The sequence below is a fragment of the Syngnathus acus genome, chromosome 13 (genome assembly GCF_901709675.1).
Source record: "Syngnathus acus chromosome 13, fSynAcu1.2, whole genome shotgun sequence".
Classification (NCBI taxonomy): Eukaryota; Metazoa; Chordata; class Actinopteri; order Syngnathiformes; family Syngnathidae; genus Syngnathus; species Syngnathus acus.
In genome coordinates, this window is record NC_051098.1 from 11,622,102 (window position 1) to 11,647,745 (window position 25,644).

The window sequence follows — 25,644 nt, forward strand, 5'->3', positions numbered from 1 at the left end:
TCAATTAAAGCATGAGCGAATGCATTCTGCTAAAAATGGACATAAAATATATACATGCCGTTTTCGGGGCTGACGCAAACAGACGCACACGAACTTCACTCAGCTTTGAAATCCTTTAAGGCTGAACAACAACTCGACATTATGCTTTTGATCTATTCCCCATCTGCACAGCCTGCAAAGTGCACAACGAGGAAAACAAAAGAGGACGGGGGACCGATGGATGTCTCACAGAGACCAAACAAAACACAACAAGTGCATGCCGGTGTTTGTGCGAGTGCATTTGTGTGCGCTCTGACATACCATAATTCATCTCCATTTCAGATTGCAGATGCAAACTGAGGAGATGCTTTTGAGAAGGTTGGTGACTCAGCCTGACTTCTTTCTGTTCTCATTTGAGCTCATCATAGGATTAGTTGATTTTCTTTTGTTTGGTGCGCTCACATGACGCCAGTGTTTGGCGTCTGGGCTTGGAAGTCTTTGTCGGTAAATCTTCAGGAGACGAGATGTGGGGAAAAAGCCCGGAGAAAATAACATGTCAAAAGATGACGAGTGATTTATCAGTGATGCAGTTGCAGTGCATTATAATCAGCAGCCTCCACATCCAATCAGCACGCTTCGATATCTGAGCATACAATTCACCCCCACGTATCAGCATACATGTGCTCACCAACGTCAAAGCTGTCGAGTCAGGCTGGACATTCGAATTAGCACTAAGATGCAATTTTGCAATTACACCGGACATGTGAGTCACAACAAATCCAAACAGGTGAACGCATTCGACAAGAAAAACTGTTTGCAACTGTTTGCAACCTTTTAAGAATCCAGATGAAATACATCGCTATGTTTGTATTCAAGGGAACAAAAGGTGTGAACATTTTAAATTGTTTAGCAATTACACCGGTCTTGTGAGTCACAACAAATCCAAACAGATTAACACATTCAACAAGAAAAACGGTTTACAACCGTTCGCAACAATTTGCAACCTTTTAAGAATCCGGACAAAATACGTTCGCAAAAACTCACAGCTCAGCAAGATACGGGCTTTTGACTCTTCTCAAAAATAGATGATAGAACATTAGCAAAGCAACGCTAGGCTTCTCCTCATCTAATACCGAGTTCACATTTACACACCAAATATTCACAATTACATTCTTCCATTTATGCCCATCACATTAGCGATATAACAAGAGGCAAAATAAATATTTAATCCCATCCCCATTGACTCTATACTGCCACGATCATTAAAACAAACTCGGATGATTCAAAATGAACTCAATTATCAGGCCTGTTCATTTATGTCATGACCATATAACGGCTACAGTATATTTTAGCGCACCATCTGGAGAGCTTTTTCATGGAACGACACTGCCACCTCACCTTGTTGCACAAAACTCAAACACACAAGCAAACCGTAGGGAAGTTAAATCATTCAGGCCTTTTTTTAAAGATGGATCCCTTTAAGCTCGAGGCAAACACATGCATAAAGAAAGACGGGATGTGATGTGCAGAGCTCAGCTGCTCCCAAATGATTATGTCACTCATGAGAGAAAAGGGATGGTTGTGATCTGGAATGTGTCAACTCGCCGGGCGACGCTGCTCCTCTCATTTTAGCCCCCCCCCCTCTACCTGTCCTACCTCCCAACTCTCCCATTTCTCCTCCACACACTGTTGCAGCAGGGAAAGATTGAACGGAGAGAATCTGCATTGGTGGTGGCGCATCCCCGTGACAGTAATAGTGTTCTGAAAGGCAGCGTATAGAGAGGGGAAAAAAAAAAAAAGCAGATTGCCATAATAAAAGTAGACGCTAGCGCTGACAGGAAATAAATAAATCCACTATAAAGAGAGAAAGAAATTGAAGGAGCATATTCGGCCTTTAAACTGGAACGAGTCACGTGTGAATAACAATGCTCAAATCATTTTATAAAAATTGGGAGCAGTGCCCATGCGGGGAAGCGTGTCAATCAAGGATGAGGAGCAGTGGGCGAGGTTTAACTCACTTTCAATTTAAGGACACAAGGACACCAGGATGAGGTTTAAAATATAAAAAGGACCTAGATGATTGTAATTGTTGGACTCCTAAGACAAGACTGAATGATTTAAGAGTTTATTGATAGTCCATTGAGACGATCACCGCAGGGAGATAAAATGAAAATGAGAACACGGGGGTGATGAAATGAAGAGGACTCCATTAGTGAAAAGAAAATCGATACAATTTAAGAAAGTCTTTTCGAAGGAGGTGACAGACGATTTGAAGATTGGGGTGGGGGAAAAAAAATGGAAGACAAATGAGGCAAAGAAGCCAATGATGATGTATCTGGCATCGGTTCTTTTTATTTGGGCCATTCACTTTGGATTGTGCAGCAAATTGACAAAAAAAAAAAAAAAAAAAAAGGAGTGAATTGGGACACTTGCTTTCTATTTCAGTCAATCCGCTGTGAGTCGCTTGTTCATTCACCTTGGGAGGGATTTCTATTACCTCAAGAATGGAGAACAAAAAAACCATTGGAGGGAGTCTGAATTTTACACAAAATGACATCCAGAAAAATGAATGGACTTGGCATGTATCGGGAAATGATGACAAACAAGTTGTGCAGCTTCCAAGAAAACGAGTCCACCAGGAAAGATTTAATTCTGCGAATTCTGAAGGCAATTCATATGTTTTCTATTTTATTGTCCTTCTCCCATTATGACATGCTTCTTTCACATTTCAGCTCATTCAATTGAGCTTAGGAATAATTTTCAAATTGCCAAAAATAGGTTCAGCCCACATTTTGGCATTTTATGCACATTCTTTAATTAGCATAACATCTTTAATTTGCAGATCAGGTAGTGATGTCATTATGTGACTTAAATTATTAAATTGAATTATTTATTTATTTATCTACAGTATTTGTAATTTGTATTATTATGTTGATAAATATTATTGAAATTAAGTTTACTCTTGTATAATACTCTGATGTGCCTCGACTCAATGAGAGTTGGGAAAACTGACAAAATAAATGCATGGCGCGTTCTTGACATTTTTTTTTCCCCCCCAATGCGTGAAATAAACTGGATCCACCACTATAGTGTCTCTCCATCAGTCTTCAAACTTAAAAATATAGAATTCATGCATCGCTTCCCTCCTCCACCCCTTCCTTCTACCCAACGGCTCTAAGTTAAGTCACTGCATTGCAAAACTTCATTAGTGATTGTTTCTCCGCAGGAGCTGGCCGGGGCTTTTCACAGCCAGGCAGCCTCCTGCAAGGCACACGTGTGAAGTCCAACAGCCAGCCTGCACGTCCCACACTGCAGTAATTACAAATTTTATTGCGTCCACTTTTTAACAGGCAGGCTGTTGTCAAAGATCTCCATGCAGACCAGGAGGGCTGTGTAATTTGTTGTGCTGTGGTTTGCTTGGAGGGGACCTGCACCCCTGCTAAAAATGCATTGGGTAACCGTTGCTCGCATAAGTGCTGATGCGCACACGACAAAAGCGGCAAAAAGAAGCTGCCAACTTACGTCAGATTGATCAGTCTGCATCTGAACACTCGCCACAGCCCGCCGCTTCTCTTTGATTCAAGCCATCAAATACATGATATGGCCATCTATTCCGGTAACCATCTCCAATGTTACTCGAGATGCTCCAGTGATATTTAGCCATTTATATATATCAGCCATGATGTCTGTTTACAGCCTCGTCCTGCTGTTTGTACCATCTGGAGAATCAAAAACATCCATGCACACGCAAGCCACATGTAACCAACTCGTTGCGTTGCCTTGTAAATGGACAGATGAGTCAAGGGCATTACAGCTGCTTCCATTAAAATAATATCATTCGTCATTCCCACAATATGGAACTCAATACTGACAGTTAAAACTGTCAAAGATTAATATGTGCTTGATGTTCCATCTAATGTGTATTCTTTAAATATGATCCGCTACACTAATAGACCCCATGTCATGACAACGAGGCACTCTAAAGCGGCCATGCTAGCACAAAGTCCCTGTTCGCACGCTAGCTGACACGTCAGACTTTTTTTGTTTTTTTTCTCCATCGGCTCTTTCACCACCATGGCAACCAAATTAGTGAACTATCCAAACATAAGATACATTTTCAGGAAATAAACATAGCCAGCGAGCTAACTAAGCGTTTAAATTGCACAGCTAACAGCTCATGCGAACAAAGATGCTTAATTTTTACATTTTTTGTTATTTTTGCCCCGCCAAGAAAATTACATAAAATAAAAGCCAGTAAAAATGTTCCGCTATATTCATAGAATTCATCACTACATAGTTCTCAGGTTTACTGTTTTCAGCGAATATTCTGAAACATGCACAATGCATTTTGAAACAAATCATTTAGTCCACTTTACAGGGTCTTCAACTCCTGGCTTGATTTGATGCCTACTGCTGAGACAGATAAACAGTCACTTAGGTAAATTACAGAGTAAAATCACACACACACAAAAAAAATAAACCAAAGAAAACGTCCTCCAATTAGACTACACAGTAGTCACCTTCTGGGTGTATTTCACTTTGTTCTCCCACTGCTTTCTCTCCACTTCCTATTCACAGATTCCTGTGGATAAAGGTGCCAGAGCGTGAGAGAATGCCAGACTGCCTTCTTACATCAGCCTGCTTGGCCTAGTGGGACAGCGGCACCACAAGTAGCTGCTTCATTTTCATTGCCTGCCAAGATCGAACAAATCGAAACACTTGCGTAATGCCGACGCATTATCAATGGTGCAGGTATGTGTGGATTGTGAATGAATTTTTTTTTCTTTTCTTGCCTGACAGTTACATTGGAACCTTTAAGATTCAACACAATTCCTTCCAGGACGCCGACGGAAACAATTGACCCATAATGGAAAATCATTTTAGGATATATTTCAGATCAAAGATTCTGGAAACTTATTAGTCCCATGCTGATCTGCACCTATTCATGCTTAAATCAAATGTTATACTCTATTTCACAGGTGTCAAACTCAAGGCCCGGGGGCCAGATACGGCCCGTCACATCATTTTCTGTGGCCCGCGAAGACAAATTGTGCATCAAATTCGAGTGTCATTACTAGAATTGCAAATTGTCTTCACTTTTAATAGTATCTTTTTTTTTAATATTTGACCAGTTTTTACTCGTCTGATTTGAAAACGAGTTATTTGTCAGTTTGTTTTGTAGCTTTTACTTTACATAATATGAGGTGGTCATACATCTATTTGGGTTGGGCCCTCCAAAAAGAAGCTGTGACTACAATGCGGCCCGCGAAGAAAATGAGTTTGACCCTGCTCTATTTGTATTGAACTACTTACGTCTGGCAAGACCCTAACACCTTTCAGTTTTTGTTTGGCCCTGAGAGCCCAAAGGCATCAGTATGTGGCGCACGAGGTGTTAGTCAACAAAAACAAACAACACCCCCACGCCGGCAACCTCCCCCTAACCCTGCCTTTTCCACACGAACCAAAACAAACTTCTGCTTGAAATCATCGCGTTACACACCATGACACTCGCCTGATGTTCGCTAGACTGCTGACAGATTAAAAAGACACAGACAAGGTTAATAAAGGCAGATGAGCTGATGTCTGAATCGGCAACATTTTGGGCCACAGAGAGTGACATTCTTCATGTGTTAAAAAAAAAAAAAAAAAAAAAAAAAAAAAAAAAAAAAAAAAAAAGAGTAATGGCGCCGCAAAAACACAGTGACCTCCTCGATTCTTATAATAGATTGGGTGTCTCGCGAGCCTTCCCTAACAATGACAACGGCCGCCTCACAGGGCGCAGAGGACAGACAAGACAGTGAAATGACATTTTATAAAACCACAGGATTAAACTCATCAGATTTACAGCAGTCAGGATTTCAAATGAAAAGTGATATTAAGTCTCAAAGGAAGAGGAAAGCCTCGGCATCGACCGGAGCACTTCAAATGTTGCTATTCATCGTAATCTCTCCCGCTCATGCGTAAGAGGACATAAGAATAGAAGACATTTGTAATCACTTATTATCCCATCCAAAAGAGAAGATGAGGAAGAATTACTGGATTCAAATGTGTAGGACAAAGAAATATAAGACGATTGGCTTTCTGGACAGCAGCTACGCAAAAATACCTGTTCCAGCGTTATACAAAGGAGCTTTTTAATTAGTCCAGTCAAACCGGTCCAGGATATTCAAGACTTCAACATTTATTGTGCTAGCATGTACATGACACACAACTACAGCAGATTCGACCAAGCAATTTTTTTTTTGCATTGTGCGCTAGCTACGGTGATCCAAAAACAGTATTGGGCATCATTTGAATTCGGATGATTCCAATTCCGGTACCTGGATTTGATTTCGGTTCCGAATGAATCTCATTTCCGATTCTTACAAAATAAAGCTGCTTGGTGAAAATGAGCAAGATCACCAATTAGTTTTTGTTTGGATGAAATCATTTTTTAAATTTTTATTTTTATTTAAATGGCAGCAAAAAATTTACATTTTTAATTGGCAGCAAATACAGTCCAACCTCCCTCTCATTAACTTCCATAAACTGTACCTCATCTCGATAACCCTTCGACCATATAGTTATTCTACAGCTGATTTCTATCTCCCGCTCTATTTTTACCTTCCATCCATTATTCGCATACACTCTTGATTTTCCACCTCAGATTTCAGCTGCCTGTGACTGCTGGGGCTCCAGCGGTGCATTTTAAGAAGGCGTTGATGGATGGGAGAGAATTGAGCAATGGCTTCTCCCAAAACTGACACTCCCCTGCCTGTCGAGGATCGTTGTTTCGTTCTAAAGTGTTCCCAAGAATGTTCCAATAACATCAGAAAAAAATCTTACGACTGCTGTTAAGCATGCACGCCGCAGCAGAGTGACTGAATTGTTTCACCTTGACAACTCACCTGCACAGGGAAATCCCATCGACAAATATAAAGGACATATTGAAATTTTTACCACATATTAGCATGCCTGTTGAATTAGAATGATGGCTAAATGGTTTAATTATTTACATTATAATGAATGATGGCATATTGTACAATAATACAACTGTGGATTGAAATAGCATTACCACGTTATGGATAAGACTTTTGAGGGGGGGGTCACTTTACCTGCCTTAGGCCGTCCTTGCTGCTCTGCATGATCCGAAGGGCGTAATTGGAGCGTTGACCTTTGCTGTTGAATTCAATGTGGCCTGTTAGACCCTCCAGCTCCACCTGTCCCAAAAAAGACAAAAACGGCACATTCAAGAAGACTCCTTTGACGAGCTCACTTTCCTCTCATCCGTCACTAATATAGAAAACAGAATAAATGACACAGCCCGACTACTATCTTTTTTTGTCTTATCCATTAGTCAAATGTAGAATCCTAAGAAAACGTGAGCCATTTTTTAGCTCTATTTTATCTTTGTTGTTTGAGTAAATGGCAAAAAATAAATGGAGTATTTTGAAAACAATCATTTAAAGCCATTATGTTCAATTGAAAAACTTTTTATTCACTGACCCATTCATTGAAATGAATTAAAATAATAATAATAATAATAATAATAAAAGGCAATATCTCAAAATATATGGAGAAATTATTAGCCAAGCTATTAACACGAACTATATTAAAAATACAAATTCTAAATTGTATCACAGGAGACAAAAGTCAAACTTTTAATGAGAACATTTTTTTGCAACATTTTTACAACTGAAATTTAGCTTTATTATTTACATATAAATATATATTCACTGACTCTACTGTATATTAAATTGTGTCTAATATTTATTCCTGTACACAAAGTTTTTAACTCTTACACTATGTACATATATACTAAAAAAAGAAATTAAAGTAATTTGTGTTTTGGTATTCTATCCTCTAAATAAAGAAACCCATAAAGTGATCATAAAATGTTCCCTATTTGGACTTGACCCACTTTGAAAAGCTTCAAGGGCACCTAGGTGTAGCTATAGGCCCCATTCCTGATTTATATGGACATATAAATAGCTCCCCCTGCCAAAATAATAAACATTTCCATAAAGGCACGTTGAATTATTATTACTATCATTTTTATTAAGTCCTGCCAGGGGGCCAACTTACCATCCTCAGGTAATTCATGAGGCTGGTGCCGTGCTCCCAGATTTTGGAGGACTTGCAGGAGAGCTGAGTAGCGCCTACATTTTGGCTACGGTTCAGCTCCTGGACTGCTGCCACCACCGCGTATACCGCATCAAAGAGAAGAGCTGAGGAGAGCTGCGCAAGAGCGAGATAGAGAGGAAGGTGGATGTATTATGCATGCGCACACCAACTTCACAAACTCCGAGTGAAACGTGAGCGGTTGCCATTCGGTGAGCGCTCAACGGGGGGCTGAGATGATTCCATTCGATCATTAAATATAGTCGTTGGATTGATTTACTGAAATCTCAAATAGTGAGTGCATTGAAATGTTGCGCACTGCCTTTCCAACGCACTATTTAAAGTTGCAAAATCAACTAGCGCGTAAGCTAAATCCACATATTTATCTCGATCAGGTTCCACATCAGGCCCACTGCGGTGTTCCGAGTGTCGCTTTGTCTCAGATGCAGTCTTTTCATTCTTCGATCAAAAGAACATCCATCTCACTTCCTCTCAGGTCTGATGTCCAAATGGGCTCATCTTCACGGCAGCTGCACCTTGCTGAGCTCACAGCGAGAGTCCTCAGTGTTGATGATGTGACGGATAATGATACAGGCTATTGTGCAGCAACAAAGCTAGCAAAAGATCATTAAACTGCAAAACCGTGGTGTGTTTTATAACATCCTAATTGGTGGATTGAGCATTAAGAGCGACGTGATGCCCTCAAACAGTGTGCGGGGATATGAGAAGTATGGCTGCATGCTTTTTAGGTTTGACATATGCCGTTATTAGCGGGCGTCACGTTGCTAGCAAGCTTTCAAATGTAGCCTTCAACTGTCATTAGTCGTTTCGAATAGTATCGACGGCAGGTCATGATGAAGTTTCTTCTTGCTTAAGCAGTGTACACCTGAACCGATATTTGGACGAAAAGGTACATTTATTAGGATTCGAGAATTTCCGTGTATCCCACCAGAATAAATCCCTCCTGGCATGCAGTTGAGCCCTGCACTTATCCATCAGACGTCATTAGCGTCAAAGACAGCAGATCTCTTCTTGGGGTGGTCGGATGACTTCATCTTACAAAAGTGCCATCAGCCTTTTATTTGTTCAACTTTAAGCTAATTAGTCATAAAGGCGCATTGCTGCAAGCTGAGAAGTATTCAAGCAACCTGCTGCGTGAGCAACTGTACAGCTTTTTGATCCCGTTGTGTTCTAATGCTTATTGGGTACTTTCGGCAGCCGGCTGGTGCGCAACGGAGGGGGGCAAATTGTTGAGCGTTGTCTCATTTATCTCATTTATTCAGTTCAATTACAGATTTGCTCATTAAACCGACTCTCCTATTGGCTTCTGACTAAGTACTTGACAGTGCAAACCGCACTGCAGAAATAATTTGATTTGCGAAGGGAACGATATGACACTATATCTGAATTGGACATCTTTTCATATTGGTGCACATTATATTTGTTTTGTGAACTTTCCACTTCGACAAGACATCAGCAATGAACGCTTACTATAGCCATCTATCCATCGTATCCGTTGCATTTATCTAGTATCTCTCTATCATATCTCCACCGTATCTATCGTATCTATCCCTCTATTGTCTCCATCTCCTTCATATCAATCGAATAAACAGGAAGCTAATACCGCCACTGACTAAAACAATCTCCTAGAGCAGGCGTTGGCACAAACCCAGAGAAAGTGTATCCAGAGAGCCGCATTTGATTTTACAACTCTGCTCCAACATCAATAGGTGAGAACGATATGCTCCCAAAAATCGCAAAGCCTATGATAATCAATTGTAAATTTTTTTTTTTAATTTTCCCCACATAATACAAGTATAAAACCATTTATTTTGTTCCATTTTAAATGTTAGGCTGTGAGCAAGCAACACTGTGTAGTCGCTAAATCCTCAAAGTGAATGAAGGCATCACAATAGATTTAATGAGACACCGCCAGGAAAACAACCGGCTCGGATGTCCGCTACAATTACGGTAGTTAACTGGATAAATGTCATACTTGTATAATTTGCCGCTTGTTTTTGATGTGGCCATTTTGTTTCGGGTGGCGAGTTTGAGTTGCAGATGCATTCAGCCTTTAAAGGTCCGCTTGGCCTTTGTGAAGAAACACATCGAGGTGCATGCTGTATTTCTGCGCTCGTTTGTGTGGACTAACCGGGATGCCCGCGAAGTGAGCGTGTTCACAGTTCTCTTGCCAGGAGCGGTTGAGGCTTAGCGCAAAATCCTCAAAGAATGGATGCGTTTGGTTGAAAACGGAAAAACCCACGATGTTGACCCGCTCATCCGCCACGTCATCCAATCGCAGCATGGAGAACTCCTGTGGGGGTGAAATGACAATGATGTCAATGCAGCATATACAATTTTAGCCAATTAGAGTACCGTATTTTTCGGACTATAAGGTGCACCGGACTATAAGGTGCACCTTCAATGAATGGCCCATTTTAAAACTTTGTCCTTATATTAGGCGCACTGGACTATAAGGCGCACCATTAATGCATCATGTCAGATTTTTAATCCAAATCATTCTCCATTTTATCTTTTTTATTTCAACTTCAGACGCAACAAATTACTTTATAATCACAACATAATGATCCATAGTCTTTTTGATTCATAGTCTTCAGCGGGCCACTTATGATTGATTTCATGACACAATGCTTTGGGCCAGTTTAAATTTAGGAATTTGGTCCATATATAAGGCGCACCGGACTATAAGGCGCACTGTCGGCTTTTGAGAAAATTGTAGGTTTTTAGGTACGCCTTATAGTCCGGAAAATACGGTAAACGTATAGTATTCAGTCATGTGACTTGATATGGAATCTGTTTTGCTAACAGGATCATTTCAAATCCTCCAAGGGCCATATTCAATTGGGGAAAAATAGTACAAAACACGTCTCAGTCAAAGTTCAAATCCAAAAAGTTTCACTTCAATTATTATGGTTGATTTGTCAAAAATGGCATCAATTCGCTCTCGTCCATTTATTTAGTATCATTGAATGAGTCAGACAAAACAAGAATGGTGCGCTCATAAAAACATCAATAAAATAACAAAACGGCATGTAGCAGAAGCAAAATAAAAGTATCATCTTATTCAGCTCTTTTGTTTATAGTCACGTCTTGCAGGCGGGGAAGCACCGACAGGGGACAAGCGGAGATCGAAATGAAAACGTGAAGGGAGTATAGAAGGCGGAGGAGATGGGGAGGTCGTTTCCTGAAGCCTAACGGAGGTGTCAGAAAGCACAACCCCCCCAATCTTCAGGTGGCAGCCCTGACAGACCCCCGTGTGCCATCTCGCATTTGACAGGCTGACAGTCAACCAGTGAGGCCGTAGATCACAGGTGTCAAACTCAAGGCCCGGGGGCCAGATACGGCCCACCACATCATTTTATCTGGCCCGTGAAGCCAAATTGTGCATCAAATTCATGTCATTACTAGAATTGCAAATTATCTTCACTTTTAATAATATCTTTATTTTTAAATATTTGACCAGTTTTTACTCGTCTGATTTGAAAACGAGTTATTCGTCAGTTTGTTTTGTAGCTTTTACTGGGTTGACAGTCACAATGGCCCTCCGAAAGAAGGTATGACGACAATGCAGCCCGCGGAAAAAAAAGAGTTTGACACCCCTGCCATAGATTGTGAAGATGAGCACGAAAATAAATAGACAGTCAACGGAGCAAAAGACCGCTGTCATCAAATTTGGATTATTTCCATAATGGCAGCACGTCTGTCACATGATCACACTTCAATCATGTGATGTCAGCAGACCAACAAGTTCCTCCTGAGATTCCAACCCATTTTCAATGTTGCTTTTAAAAGCCTTTATCGGCAGACTAAGAGCAGAACGAATGTTACGAGGCACATCTCACCACAACAGGTTTGGGAACACATAGCACCCTTAACGGCGGTCTGTTTGCTTGGCTCACTCATAAAATGTGAATGTGATGCGGGTACTCACCTCAGACTTACAAAATACTTTGAAAGCCACATGAGGATAAGGTAGCAGATATTTTTCGCGGCTTGTGAGCAAGTGGCAGACACAATATAAGCGCTGAGGGACAAACACGGATTGTCCTCGACTTTTTTCCTGACACATCGGCTACGACTCGGACTGGATCGCGCCACGGGGTTTTTGAACATGAGCCAGCAGTTTTGTTAATTGAAAATGTTGGACAGACACATCAAAATTGACGCAAATCTTGCACTTAATCCTTGTTTTCCTTTATCCATCCCATGTAGACCCAATTATTTGTTCTCAATTTTTTTTTACTAGTGACAAATGCAGACTACTTCCAACTATTTCACTGATAACTCGCTCTGGCATACTAAAAGGGGCAAGCGTGACCAGGGCATGGCTCAGTGGAGGACGATTGGTTCTCAGCAGTGGGAGAGTGAAGGCAGACTTTAGGAGGGTCAAACCCAACTGTGATCATTGAGAGTGTGAAAAAGGCACAGAATTAAAATGATGAGCAGAGAGGGGCGGAGTTGAAAAGTTGACTCAAAGTGGCAAAACTACTAAAGAAGTAGGACGATGGGGGAAATACAGAAAAGGATGCATGTCCCACATAATGGACCGTTGCTACATACGTATGCTAAATTCATATCCACTAATGCTAATGATGAACATAAATAAAAAAAGATACTTGAGGATATTATCGACTCTGTGGATTTAGTTGATTATAATTTATATTTATGACTGATTTATTGAGTATGCATGATGACTTATTTAGTAGATTATGAAAATGATTAGCAATAATGAATTGAAATTGAGGTCCAAGTAGAAATCACTGGTAAGGAAACAAGAGTTCAGAAGCTAACACACTAAAGGAAATTAGCACACACGCTAATCAAGTTAGCCCTCAACGTTGTTAGCAGGATGATAATGACATGCCATATATAGCAACAAAAACACTGCTTGTAGGACTTATGTGGCGTTTCCATTTATTATGATGAGATTAGTTTGGCCTTTAATGTGACTTTCTATTTTTGCACTTTTATTAAATTTGTACTTTAATTGATTCAGGAAACAAAGATCTGGGAAGAACACCCTAATTTCTCTCATCCAAATTGAATAATGATCAATATCATGAGTTCATTATCAATTTCTACTTGAGAACTACTAGTGCTCCCTAAAAAAAAAAAAAATGCAATTAAAACCTGAATTAGTTGATTGTTCATCGAGTAGTCCCCTGTTAGTTGTATTGATTTTCTTGGAAAAAAATTCTTAATGTTGCCATGCTAAAAGGGCTTAATTGCCACAAGAACTACCCAGCAACACTTGACTGATAATTCTCAGCAGTCGATCACGATAAAGGACACCTTTCACATAAGATGTAGTCATCTGATTCTGTTTCGCAACGTTAATTAATGACATTTTCGACACTTCCTGCACGCTCCGATAAAGAGCGTCTTGAGTGGCGATAAGTACTGCCGATTCGAAAAGAAAAGGGCAATATTTCTTATCTTGCCATGCCGCACTGCAAACCAAGCAGGCAGTCTTAAGTCATGTTTCTCTAAATTGGATATTGATTGCTGAAAAGATAAGGTACTAATTATTGATATTTCCGCCCTTTGATGAAATGAGAGGTTAGGTCAGGTGAGTTCAAAACTTGAACACCCCGGCGCAGGCTTCACTGCGGAATGAAATATATTTTCTAATATGCAGATTCTCTGTGCAAAGTGCGGTAAATCATAGCAACAATTGCCACGTAAATCTCGCCTCGAAAGCCTCCTGCGGGCTTTTAATTACCGAATGATGCTCTTTTGGGGGGGCCGTGTGGGAGGAAAAGAAGAAGCGCAAAGGGGGGCTGAAAATGCCGTGAAGATTTGTTATACACGGAAAGTTGTGTATATAATGGAATGAGTCTTCTCTAGCTGGACATGAAACCAGAAACCGCAGGGCGCGGCACCTTGCGGCTAAGAGCATCCACGGCTACATCAGAAAAGCCTTATCATAGCATTTATCTCTGCGCAGCATGCTATTGTTAATACATTAGCTCGGCTTCAAAGCTCATAATAGTCACATACATCAAAACAAAATCTGGCTGGACTCCTGCAGAGGGGCTCGGAAACAAATGGCTGGGTTTATTCGATTATTCACCATTATTCATTACATTGGCTTTGACCTGGAACAGTAACAGCCTATTTTGCGAGGTAGGGACCTTATGCCCGGATTAATATTAGATCGTTGGAGTCTAAAAATGTATGAATATTTAAGACGCTGACATATGTTAGGAATCGGAAATAGTCTATTCCAGAATGCTATTCAGGACCCAGCCAGCAGAGGAAAATGGCTTCCAAATTCTATTTGTTGTCACAAACTGGTAGAAGCTTTGGGCTTTTGTAGCTGACTGAGAAAATTCTAAATTAGTTTCTGTGCTGTCTCTTCATGTTCTACTGGAGGGATACTTCTGGAATCCTCTGCAGATCCTACATCATGGACATCGAGATGTTGTCCACGTCTTCAAAAAGAGCACCCCCTCCCTAGATTGTGAAAGAGAAGGGGGTCGGGGGAGTTCACACAGACCAGAAGGTTGCTCCAGCATGCCAAATGTTCTCCAGGAACTGGAGGTTGCGCAAGGAATTGTAAGCAGACGTGTTGTCATGGTGAAGCAGCCCCAAGATTTGCTGCCACCAAACTGTCACCTGTTTATGTGAACTGAATGAAACCAATGCCGCACAATCTGCTCTAAAGATGTGCTGCTTGATTGTCTGGCTAACACTGAATAAGAAAAGCTTGTAGGTTCACTTTTGAAAAGAGTTTGGACTATACAGTAGCCTACTATCTCTTTTGGCCTTAAAACTTTTGACATCTAGTTATTGATTTTTGTGATTAATGTTTCTATACTTCAGACCACATTGTAAAAAAACAAAATACATATTGTGAACTCAAAATTTCAGCAAATTGAAAAAAACTAAATACCCCAACCGGATACTTAACAATTTTAAGTTTAACATGGAAATCAAAGAATTCCAGCCATACTGCATCTTGTATAAACAACCTTTCCATCTTCCAAACTCAATACCGTCTCAAAAGTGAAAAGAATTAGAGGAAGATTAAATTGACTAAAAGCCATTCCGAGTCTTGTTTCAAACCTCTTGCTGTCACTAAAAAGGAAACCGTCAATGGTGATGACAAAGAGGCTTAAGAGTTTTTTTGTGTGTCTGCGCTCTAATTAAATCAATTTCACATTTAATCTTGTGATGTTTGCCTAACGGGATGTTGATAAATTGATCGTGACAGAGCAACGCTGACGTCTAGTTTCCCAGAACTTGCTCCATCTTTAATTCGTTTGCTTGCATACTACTGAGCGGATGTTAACGCAGCGTACGATTGAAATATCGAAGCTCTCATTCATAGAAGAGGAATTGAACTCGAATCATGTGGACGTTCCGGTAACCAACAGAGGAATACAGCAGTTGCAACATTTTAGTAGCACTTAGTTCCAAACAGCGTATTTAGTGTTAAGTGGCCCTTATGTGCCCGTGTGTTAAAAAAAAAAGATGTTGGCGTGGTAAATGTGTGATTGGACTTCTTAACTAAAACACTTCAATTAAATGCTGATTTGTACAATTCACACAAATTGGAGTGGATTGTAAATAAAATAATCCCTGTGGTGAAAGAACACACGAGAAATGAAGAGAAACTGAACATCACACGGTGGCGACACAATATTGTTCATTTGCGCCACAAAACGGACCCGCTCTCATTTTGCGGTCGACACTAAACAGCACGTTTCCTCGTATGGTCCTGGGAAAGACGTGTTTATTGACGCAACTGCCAGCCGCTCATGCTAGCTATGAGCGAGGAGGCCTTTATTGACCTTTACATCATGCTTGAAAAAGGCTGGAACAAAAACCCAGTGTTGTCTGTTGATTAGTCCGAAAAGAATTAATCCAATAGAGGTTACAATGGGAACGAAGTGTCTGCCCGTACGAGGGGAGCTGTTGTCTTGCTTCGGTGGACAACATTGGCTGACTAATTGAGATATCGCGTCTGAAAGCAGAGGCCATTATTTGAGGACATGCGGGATGTAATTTGGTATGATGTTTTTTTTTTTTTTGCATCCTGGCTCTCTGTTTTGTGTGTCGTTTTTTTCAAATGTGGGACAAAAAATGTATCGTATCTTAGACAGTATATTTTGAAATCAAAGACAAATCTGGGTAAAAATATTTGTTAGGATTTAGTATTGTTAGTGAATCGTGTACTGTCACCGGCAATACTGAAAGGATTATTATTTTATTATTATTATGATTATTCTGCTTATCATTATTTCTTATTTTATTATTATTACATACTTTATGTGATAGAAGAATTGGATGAAGATGGCATGCAGAATAAATGAAAAATGTTGTAGGAAAAGGATTTACTGGTTATCCGGCACATGATGATGGGAGGAAATAACAGCGTATAACAAGGAAGTCAACAACCAATTCCAACTTTCCTTGCAAGAGGCGACAGTAAGCTGTGCGACTCAAGCCGAGGGATTTAGAAGATAATAGCGTGTAATACAATTGCCTTCAGTGAGGCATCAAGAAGTGGGAGTGGGAAGGAAAGTGGGTGGTAACAGGGTGGATGGAGACATGGAGTCATTACAGTACAGGAAAGCGGGTTTTGAGGATTTTGCGGTAAACAAACTGCGTTATCGGAAGAGAAGAAATAACATACATAGAAAGAAATTATTCATGCACTTTGCAGTTTGTGGATTTAATCAGTGTTTCTACATTCACTAAAGTATTTAGAAGACAAGGATCTGCACTTCGACTCAAGCAGAGACTGTGAGTATTAGGTATTTGCCATTTCTGCTACATGCTAGTAATAATAATAATAATAATAACAATAATAATAATACATTAATAATAATAATAATAATTTGCAGTGCATTAGTTTTCTGGGTCAACAGAAAGAAATGCACATTATTTGTGAAGGTTAGCATAATTAGCCAACATACCACTTCAGTTGACGATGGCATATTTGCACCTTCTGCCAACGTAACCCACAAATTTATGCAAAAATGACTCAGAATAACACCATCCTTGGATATCGTTGCAAATCTTTTATCGTTCTGTTCTCTAAGTGAGAATGTGACATTTTCGTCTTCGAGAAGGTTGAACGAATGACTAAAGCGTGTACGATGACGCTCCACATCTTCTTTTTCGTACATGAGACAAGGGTAACTCACATTCCCATTGCAAAATTGGAGGTCACAAAAGTTTGCTTTTGTTGTCTTAGTAACCTGAGAAATAGAAAGAAGTAGAGACTTTGGGGCCATTCACAGTCTGTTCCAGCTGTTTGACCCAATCTGTGAAAATTCCGTTTACAATGTCTATCCATTTTCTGCAATGTTAAACTGCTTTAAAGATTTGAGTAGCACTCATAACTTTGAAGCGGTGCTTGTTAGCCTATGACACGTATCGTATTGTTCGGTGTAAAGTCAGTGAGGTTTATTTTACAACATTTCCACACATAAGGTGCATTATTTTTGTGAAGCATTAAACGTTAAATCATTTATTCTAATGGTACCGTCGGGTTTATTGGAGAGATTTAGCGCTATTATGTGAGCGGCACGTGTTTCGCTCGGTTTTGGTCGCCATTTTGGTTTCGTACTACATGGTTGCTTAAAGCGTAGAAACGAAAGTGATCCTCAGACAGATAAGAAAATATATATAGCGTAAATCATGGTACAGTACTGTACAGAGAACATTATTTGTTTGGATTACAAATGGCAGGCAAGCACATATTTATGACATAGTAACAATATTATTAACAGTCTGCATGCCTTTTTGCCCTTCCGTGTCGCCCATTACATTTTCCATTTCTCAGCTGATTGAGTCTCAGCTATGAGTCTAAACCTAGCAATATCAACTTGACATAAGTGGAGGGGAATTAATTAAATGGGAATCATTTTCACAGTCACAATGAGTGCACGCTGAAGCAGTTTGAATGACAAGGTGCTTCTCGAGTTCATTCAGGGCAAGCTCGATGCATTTCTTTTTTATATATACTACCCAAATTCTTTTAAATATTGACAAGGAGAATCTGCCAGAGCAAATAAACACATGAAATTGAATTTTGTATCACCTAGATAATATTTTTCATCAAAGCTGAAGTCTGAGGAAGGCAGCGTGGGCGGGGGGGGATGTATTGTTTGCTGAAGAAGATGGAGCAAGGATAGTTTAAGAGGAAAAGGTGAAATGACAAAAACACCGAAGGTCAAAACAACCACAGTGGAGGAAAACAAACCTTTATAATAATTTGAGCTGCTCTTAGATGACAATTGTATTTTTGTGGGGGGGAAATGAAAGAAATAATTAGAAGCACAAGTTGAGCTCAGAGGACTAACTTGCAAATAAAGCATGGAGGGCATGCCAGTGTGTCGACAAAGAGGAATGGAAATTCATTTAGATAACAGCCTCAGCCTAAGGGGGGGGGGGAAACACTTCATAAGAGTATAGGGCTACATTAAAATGAGGGTAAAAAACGACAACATTAGCCGAAATGAACAGGAGAATCTCTCAAATTGAATGGCGATAAAAAAAAATTCTATAGTGTCACAAAATCAGAAGATTGAAGACATCGAGAGAGAGCTCAAAAGATGAAGTTACAGTTCACTTAATAATAAATAATAATAATAAATATCCCCAAAGTCTCTCAAATGAATTTAAGTGTATTTTTATTATTTGTAGAGTTCTACTGCATGCAAGTATGACACATATTTTCAATAACTGCAGCTGGCAACACTGATCCATCCAAACTACGTAAGTCTACCTTATCCACACAACAAAATGATGTACAGACTTAAGTTGTTGTTTTTCTTTTCAGCACCTTTCAGACCTTTCAACAGCGGCTTAAAGGATGAGCCTGAGAAAATCTAGTGCAAAATTTTTTTTCACAGACGCATCATACTCCAAAGGAAGGACCGAACTCCACAAAAGGAATTAAGACAAGAGGGTGCGGACAGAAGAATAGAAACACACGGTATATTTGTGTTTAATTGAGGGATTGTTTTATATACCACTAATGAAAGCCTTGGTACCACTCCATGTACTCGTGCTGCACTTTGAGAATCATATCTGACAAGATTTGTATTTGGGAGTTATGTTGGGAGACTGTTCTAAAAAACTTTGTTGGGCTGGACTTGTACTGTGACGCACTTACGTCATCAAAAATACATTACAGTAGAGCTTGTGTCTTTTTCGAATCCATTTCATTTTAAATCCATATTATCTTTCATGCCTCTTTAGATTTATAGCTTCATTCCTGCAAAAATATGTAGTTGTTTACCTCATCTGTTTACATTTGATAATTTTATATGGGAAAAGTTTTCTCATTTGATACACGTCTGTTTAATCTCATTTCAAAATAAAGTGAGAAAAAGTAAGCAGTGTTGTATCTTTTTTTTTATAGAATAACGGAAAATGTCTACGTGGTGGTATATTGTGATTTATTATAGCCTATTTTGTATTTCATGATATTCATACTGCTCAGCTCAACCGTAAAGTCACGATTTGACCGAATATTTGCATTCAGAACACATCCTGAACACACAGTAAAGTTCCCAATTGCATAAAAGCACGCATGCGGCGCCTCGCTTTTCTTTCTGTCGAGATCAAAACAAACGCAACGCAGTCACCGGGAGGCCCGATCTTGTGCTCGGCTAACCTTCAAATGACATTAGGGGTACCATCAACATATGATGAGTCACTGGCAGCCTGATGTGATTTATTCAATCCCGCCGAGTAGCTCGGGCGGTGGGGAACAAATCACTTAGATGGAAGCCACGCAGCACAGACTGAGTGCCAGTGGGACTGAAAATGTGTCTGCCTGCACAAGCGTGTGTCCTTTTATCATTCTTTGTGCCTACCATCCATCAGCTTGGCTATGCCAAGCCTCTGTGTATGTTTGTGCGCGTGTGTGTGCATGACTCCCGTGTGTATGCTATATTAAGTTGCCGCTGAGAGGCTGCATGATGTCGGCTGTTCAGCCGCAACAATCCTGTAAAAGGTAACCTTTCCAAGCCTGATGCTATTTTTCACTTTTTTGTGGCACGGTTTATTTCAAAAATAATAAATCAACACATTTTTACAATTTTTTTTCATTGCAAATCAAATCATTACTATTATTGCCCTAATTATAAATCTGTGTTCATAATATTAATACTTATATAATTATGCAATATATATAATTTAATAGCTTCCCAACTCTGTAATAAAAAGATTACAGAGTTGGTTTGACACAAATAAACTTACACTAATAGCTTAGTCATATTTATAAATGAAGGGTTGAGTTCAGCAACTGGTGGAATATTTTTTTGGGAAACGTTAGCCATAAATTATAACATGCGGTAAAACCATATTGCGCAATCTTGTATATGTCAAACTTTTATTCATTCATCTTTCAAACCGCTCATGAGCATGCTGTCTTAGGGCAGTAGATGGGGTTCCTCGGTTTGTTTGATCAAAAACAGCTTTTCAAACCAAAAAGCGGAGAAAATAAGCTTTAGTGAAAAGAAACACTAATATTTTTTGCTTTGGTGACAACTGAAATTATAAAACAGCAACCAAACGCCTACAAAAGGGGCTTTTGAGACTTTCTTTTCTGTTACAGCTGTTTGTTGTATATACATATTTCTATTTTGGAATACAGCATTTTAATTTCACACAATATATGCCTGGCATTTCGTGACTTTAGATGCATCTTTTTCTTGACAAAAAACATTCAAGCAGAATAAACACAGCAGAACCCCAAACTGAAAACAGAAATCGGCCAAATCTGCGAGCGGTCAAGACTAGAGAAAGGCGAAAAGTTACAGTTGAGCAGCGCGAGGACGTTGACGAGCGTCTTGAGATGATTCAAGGGAAACAGATTAGGCAATGGAGCGCTGTGGCAGATCGTTAGTCAGGGGTGTCTCGAGCAAAGATAAATGAAGTGCCAGTGAGCTAAAGCAGACAGAAGAAAGCGGCGCTCGGAGGAAATAAGAGCCAACAAAGCCGAGGAATGAGAGCCAACACGAAATGAAAGCAAAGAACCGGCTCATTGACGCCCTTAAGTGCAAGACATGCAAGGGGAGCAATAACATGACCTAAAATTCGCTTTAGATTCTAAAGTGAATTAGCTGCACTTAATTAACATTCTATTATCTCGTCCAATCCATGCATATTTAATCGAACATGCCCTTCTTAAGTACGCTGCGCACGTATCATCATCGGTTGTCCTTTTACGGCACGATTCATCATTTACAATCGTGAATTTCATCCTCCTGTATTATAAATACATGATGTTTGAGCGGGATTTTAATCTTCTAGTTGGCAGAAATTTATTTCCTTTGTTTAAGAGAAGTGCGAAATAATTCCCTTGAGCATTTTTCGAGGCTGTAAATTAAGACGTTTTCGTCTTGGCAAATCAGCCTTAGATCCCGTTATGAAGACACTGGGCTCCCGTATCGTTGTTTTCTGTTGGGGTCAAAGGTCATAGGCTCCAAGTGAGGCAGTGGTGTTATATAGGGAAGCCAGAAATAAAATAAATTACAGTGCCAGTAGGCTATTTAACTTGCTCTAACCTTTGCCCCTTGTATGTTCGCTCGCTGTAGTGTAGAAAAAGCTTTTAGGAAGAAAGGACCAGTTCTCCTATTTTTTCTGGACTCAATGATTCCATTAGGTAACGTAGCAACCAAGAAGTGTGGAGTCAATAAAGTACAATCTTAACTACCACTAGATCTGGCTGACTTTCATAACAAATTGGAAATTGAAATTATGCTTGGAATATTTTGTCCTTTAAATGAAGACTCTAAATTGTCCATAACAACATTGAAATACATTTTTGTGGCGACAATACTGCTTGTGTCTCAGTGAGAATAATACATAAGCTTTAGAGATGCATCACCATGGGGACATCTCCATTACGTGTTGGACGGCCTGCGAGAAATGATGTGGAGCATTATTTCTCTGTAAGAGTGGCGAAAAGAAGCGAATAATTCTCAAGCTGTGAACGAATGCCAAAAGATGGGCGCAACTTAGTTGTAATGAGCTATAAATTAGCCTGGAGTGAATCGTCTCTGCGGAGCTATTATGAACAAAACTAATTTGAACCTTTATATGACAATTAAAGATAAAGGTTTACAAGGATCTTTACAAAGATTTAACCCGGGCAACAACCCACCACAAAGTTTTGCGAAAAGTCAAGATGCAACTGAATGGTTTTTTTTTTTTGCTTACCAGAGAGGTGAAGATGTACGTGTAGTAGACTGACAGCATTCCCAGCTCTGATGCCTGCACACAAAAACAGGAGCAGTGAGGGAAGACGTGTGGTAGGAGGGGAAAAAAATACAAAAAGTCAAGGTTTGGAGATTGAACGGAAGCTGTAGAGAGAAACTGGAGAGAGTGAAGGATATGAAGGAGTCAGAGGTGAGCCAACTTGCGCTCCACTCGATGGCACACTGATCAAATCCCATTCTTGATAAGAACAGACATTTATCTGACTGCAGCTCTAGGGGGAGCAATTAAATTTCGGAGGTGAATTAGTATGCTGCTCGACAACTGTCTGACAATTTGATTAAATCAAAGTCACAGCAGAGTGCGACCGTGAAGGAGATGGTGAACTTTTCAGAATTTCCGTCATTATCAAAAATAGGTATTGGCACACAGTATGCGATATGACAAAGGTCAGTATTTTCCAAAACTAGCTACAATGACCTTGAAAAAGCTCCACTTTGATTATATTGCTATCAAATTTAAAAATACTAAATATTAAAGGCCATAGTAATTGAAATAAATAAATTCTTATTTATTACTTTAACTGTTTCTTGAAGCAGTTCAAATAAAATGGAGAACACTTGGCTGCACAGGTACAGTTAATTGTATCCCAAAGAGTTTGCTGTCCAAACAAGTACAACAGATCATTCAGAGCGTGACTGTCCCATAAAAACAATTAATCGATTAATTAATTGTTAAGCATTTGGTTGATTGTGTGGAACTGATTGATGATTAGTCGTGTCATGAAGTAAATGAGGCACAATGGAGCGTAATATTTGGGCTGTAACTAGCGGAGGTGATGCTGAATCAATCCTTGATTAAAAAAACAAAAACAGATTGAGGTTGACGAAAAGTGCTAAAAACTAACAGGCGTGATTGAAAATTGTGTAAATCCAAGACTAAAGTTTAAAATGGCTGATAAAATTGTCAATAACCCATAATATAGCATTAACTAGCATGAAATATTTATAACATCCAGATTTTCCCATTCCAATATTTTTTTTAATTACATTTCATATTTAATTTCCTTCACTGTTGTCATGTAAATTCACTCCTATCCCTAATTCGGAAGCAGCAGAAGTCTTGAATATTCATCTTGAGTATTTAATAGCAACATGAATAATAAAAGAAAAAGTTCATTAAACTGAATTAAGAAAGACTCCTTTAGGTGTTTAACGCATCGTTGCATAGAAGTTATTAAAATCCTGCCAACTTCAAGAAAACAATGCTAAAGGAAAGCCTTTTCAAGCCAGCTGACTCGTGAGCTGATTATCTTTACTACTCGAGGACTTTGCGGCTGTCCCCTGACATTCAACACGCTAGCACAACGGACCTAAATCGCTCCGAATGCTAAAAGCTCACAGAGGCGATTGCTAGATCGACCTTTGTCCAAAGAGGCTCAATTTGAGGATGTACACAAGACATGTCGGGGTCCCTTTGGACAAGATGGTCGCTCTTATCATCTGAGCCTGGCAAAGGCGTCGGTGGCCAGCTTTGATATGATTTGCTCTCCACTTGAGAGTTGCCAGCTTTTCCACACCCTTGTCTCTTGACATTCACAAAGGCAGACAGCTTGACACAAAGGGACGGAAAGGGAGAAAGAAGTTGGATGGGTAGATAACAAGAACGCATGGAGAACTACAGTAATAATATTTTGTCCAGGAAGAACAGATATGCCAACGTCATGACAAAGTGTTGAGACAATCAACTGGGACAGAATTCAGCTAATGGGTGTGGCAGGAGTGTATGCTAGCTAGTATGCTAGCTAGTTCTAAACGAGGCCCGGCATCCACGGCAATCACAGTCTGTCATGTTTGATCCAACCACCAATTAGAACCCGTCACCTTTGGGATCCATCCAATTTTGTCCATAGTGGCCTTGAATTGTGATTTCCATGATCGCCAGGATCGTTTTTTTTCTCTACAAACTTGTCACTTTATTTGTAGGTATAAGTTTGTGGGGTAATTTCATATCAAGCCAAATTCCTTTTCATTTCCTGTTGTTTGCTCCAATCTTCCAGTCATCCCTTTAAATGTCATGGCCATATATCTATCAATACTTGGAATGGCTCCCGAAGTCATAACGTTGAGAAAGAAGGAGGAGAGAAAGGGTTACAAAGGCGACGAGAAGCAAGACATCCCACTGTGGACTCCCACTGCTCTTTGTCCCGTGGTTGTCAGGGTTGCTATGGGGACCAGATGACCGCTGATGGCAGTCCGAATGCTTGATTGAGGAGAAGACTACAGCGGAAAAGCGCAAATGAGAACAGAACGAATCGCTGCCTCGCTCGACTCCATCATGCATCCACTTGACGTCACCTTCAATCTGGCCATCTATCCATCCATTGTCTTGCAGAAATAATGAGGTGTGTATTAATTACAACAGGGCCATATGCTGCTGCCAAACATTCTCACTTCCCCAGATTCTACTATCGATGCCATCCAGCCCCTCACAGACATTAGTCTCCAATCAGATGAAGCGTCATTATTTTAAGTGTCCAAGGTGTTAATAATGCACTGAAAGGTTAATTATCAGCATGTGCCGGAGAGGACAAAGCACATAAGGATCATATTGTTATGTTGGAGACAGTGTCACATTTACTAATGGCACCATAAAAATGTTCTTCCCTAACACAATGGGCTATTTGGATTTGCATAATAGCTACACTTATGAAGTATTCTGATGTTTTTAGAGTAGAATGAGATTCACAAAGTTGTTTGGACTTGATGGACAGAGGGATTTACAAGTTGGGGGGCGGGGGGGACTTTGACCCAGAAGTGTGATATAAAATTAATTTGTTCCAAACCAGGTACATTCCATATGCTCAAAATTAAACTTTCCTAAGGTGTGCTATGAATAAAGAAATAGTGTGTTATAAATAAAGAACCATATTGGCTGTGATGACTATTTTTCATCACTCCAAATACATTCACAAATAAAATGAGCACAAATCTCAGCATGGTTGTTTATTGTGTCTCTGCAGTATGCTTGAAATATTGTAAGCAGTAAAATCTGCTGATTAATTGTAAAGGGAAATAAATATTTACCCTCAAAGTGGGTCCGCTTTTAAGCATCTGGTTGGACCATACTTACGGAGAACTACCCACAGTCATGGTGGCTTAAGGACAACACATAGTCCTCAGATTAGAAATGGAATATGAATCAGAAATTAAACACAGTGACTAGTCGACATTGTCATTGACACAAATTAAAATTTCACAAAAGTCATTCTAATTTTGGTGGGCAAACATCCTCAAAGCATAACAATGCAGAAGTGGAGCTACATTTTGCTTGTGTCAAGAAAAAAGGAAAGATGTACAC

General features: G+C 39.7%; 1 protein-coding gene across 3 annotated transcripts in view; it reads right to left on the reverse strand.

Annotated features, from left to right (window-relative positions):
* grik4 (glutamate receptor, ionotropic, kainate 4) overlaps positions 1 to 25,644 on the reverse strand; it is a 166,127-nt gene that overhangs the window by 29,989 nt on the left and 110,494 nt on the right. For all 3 annotated transcript variants that reach the window (XR_005099787.1, XM_037266950.1, XM_037266951.1), the window contains 4 exons: positions 22,288 to 22,341; positions 10,232 to 10,393; positions 8,044 to 8,196; positions 7,074 to 7,178 (listed from right to left, as the gene is read on the reverse strand). Coding sequence is in view for 2 of the 3 variants with exons in the window: in XM_037266950.1 (XP_037122845.1) it covers positions 7,074 to 7,178; positions 8,044 to 8,196; positions 10,232 to 10,393; positions 22,288 to 22,341 (474 nt within the window). In the remaining variant the exon portion in view is untranslated. The remainder of the gene's footprint in view (positions 1 to 7,073; positions 7,179 to 8,043; positions 8,197 to 10,231; positions 10,394 to 22,287; positions 22,342 to 25,644) is intronic.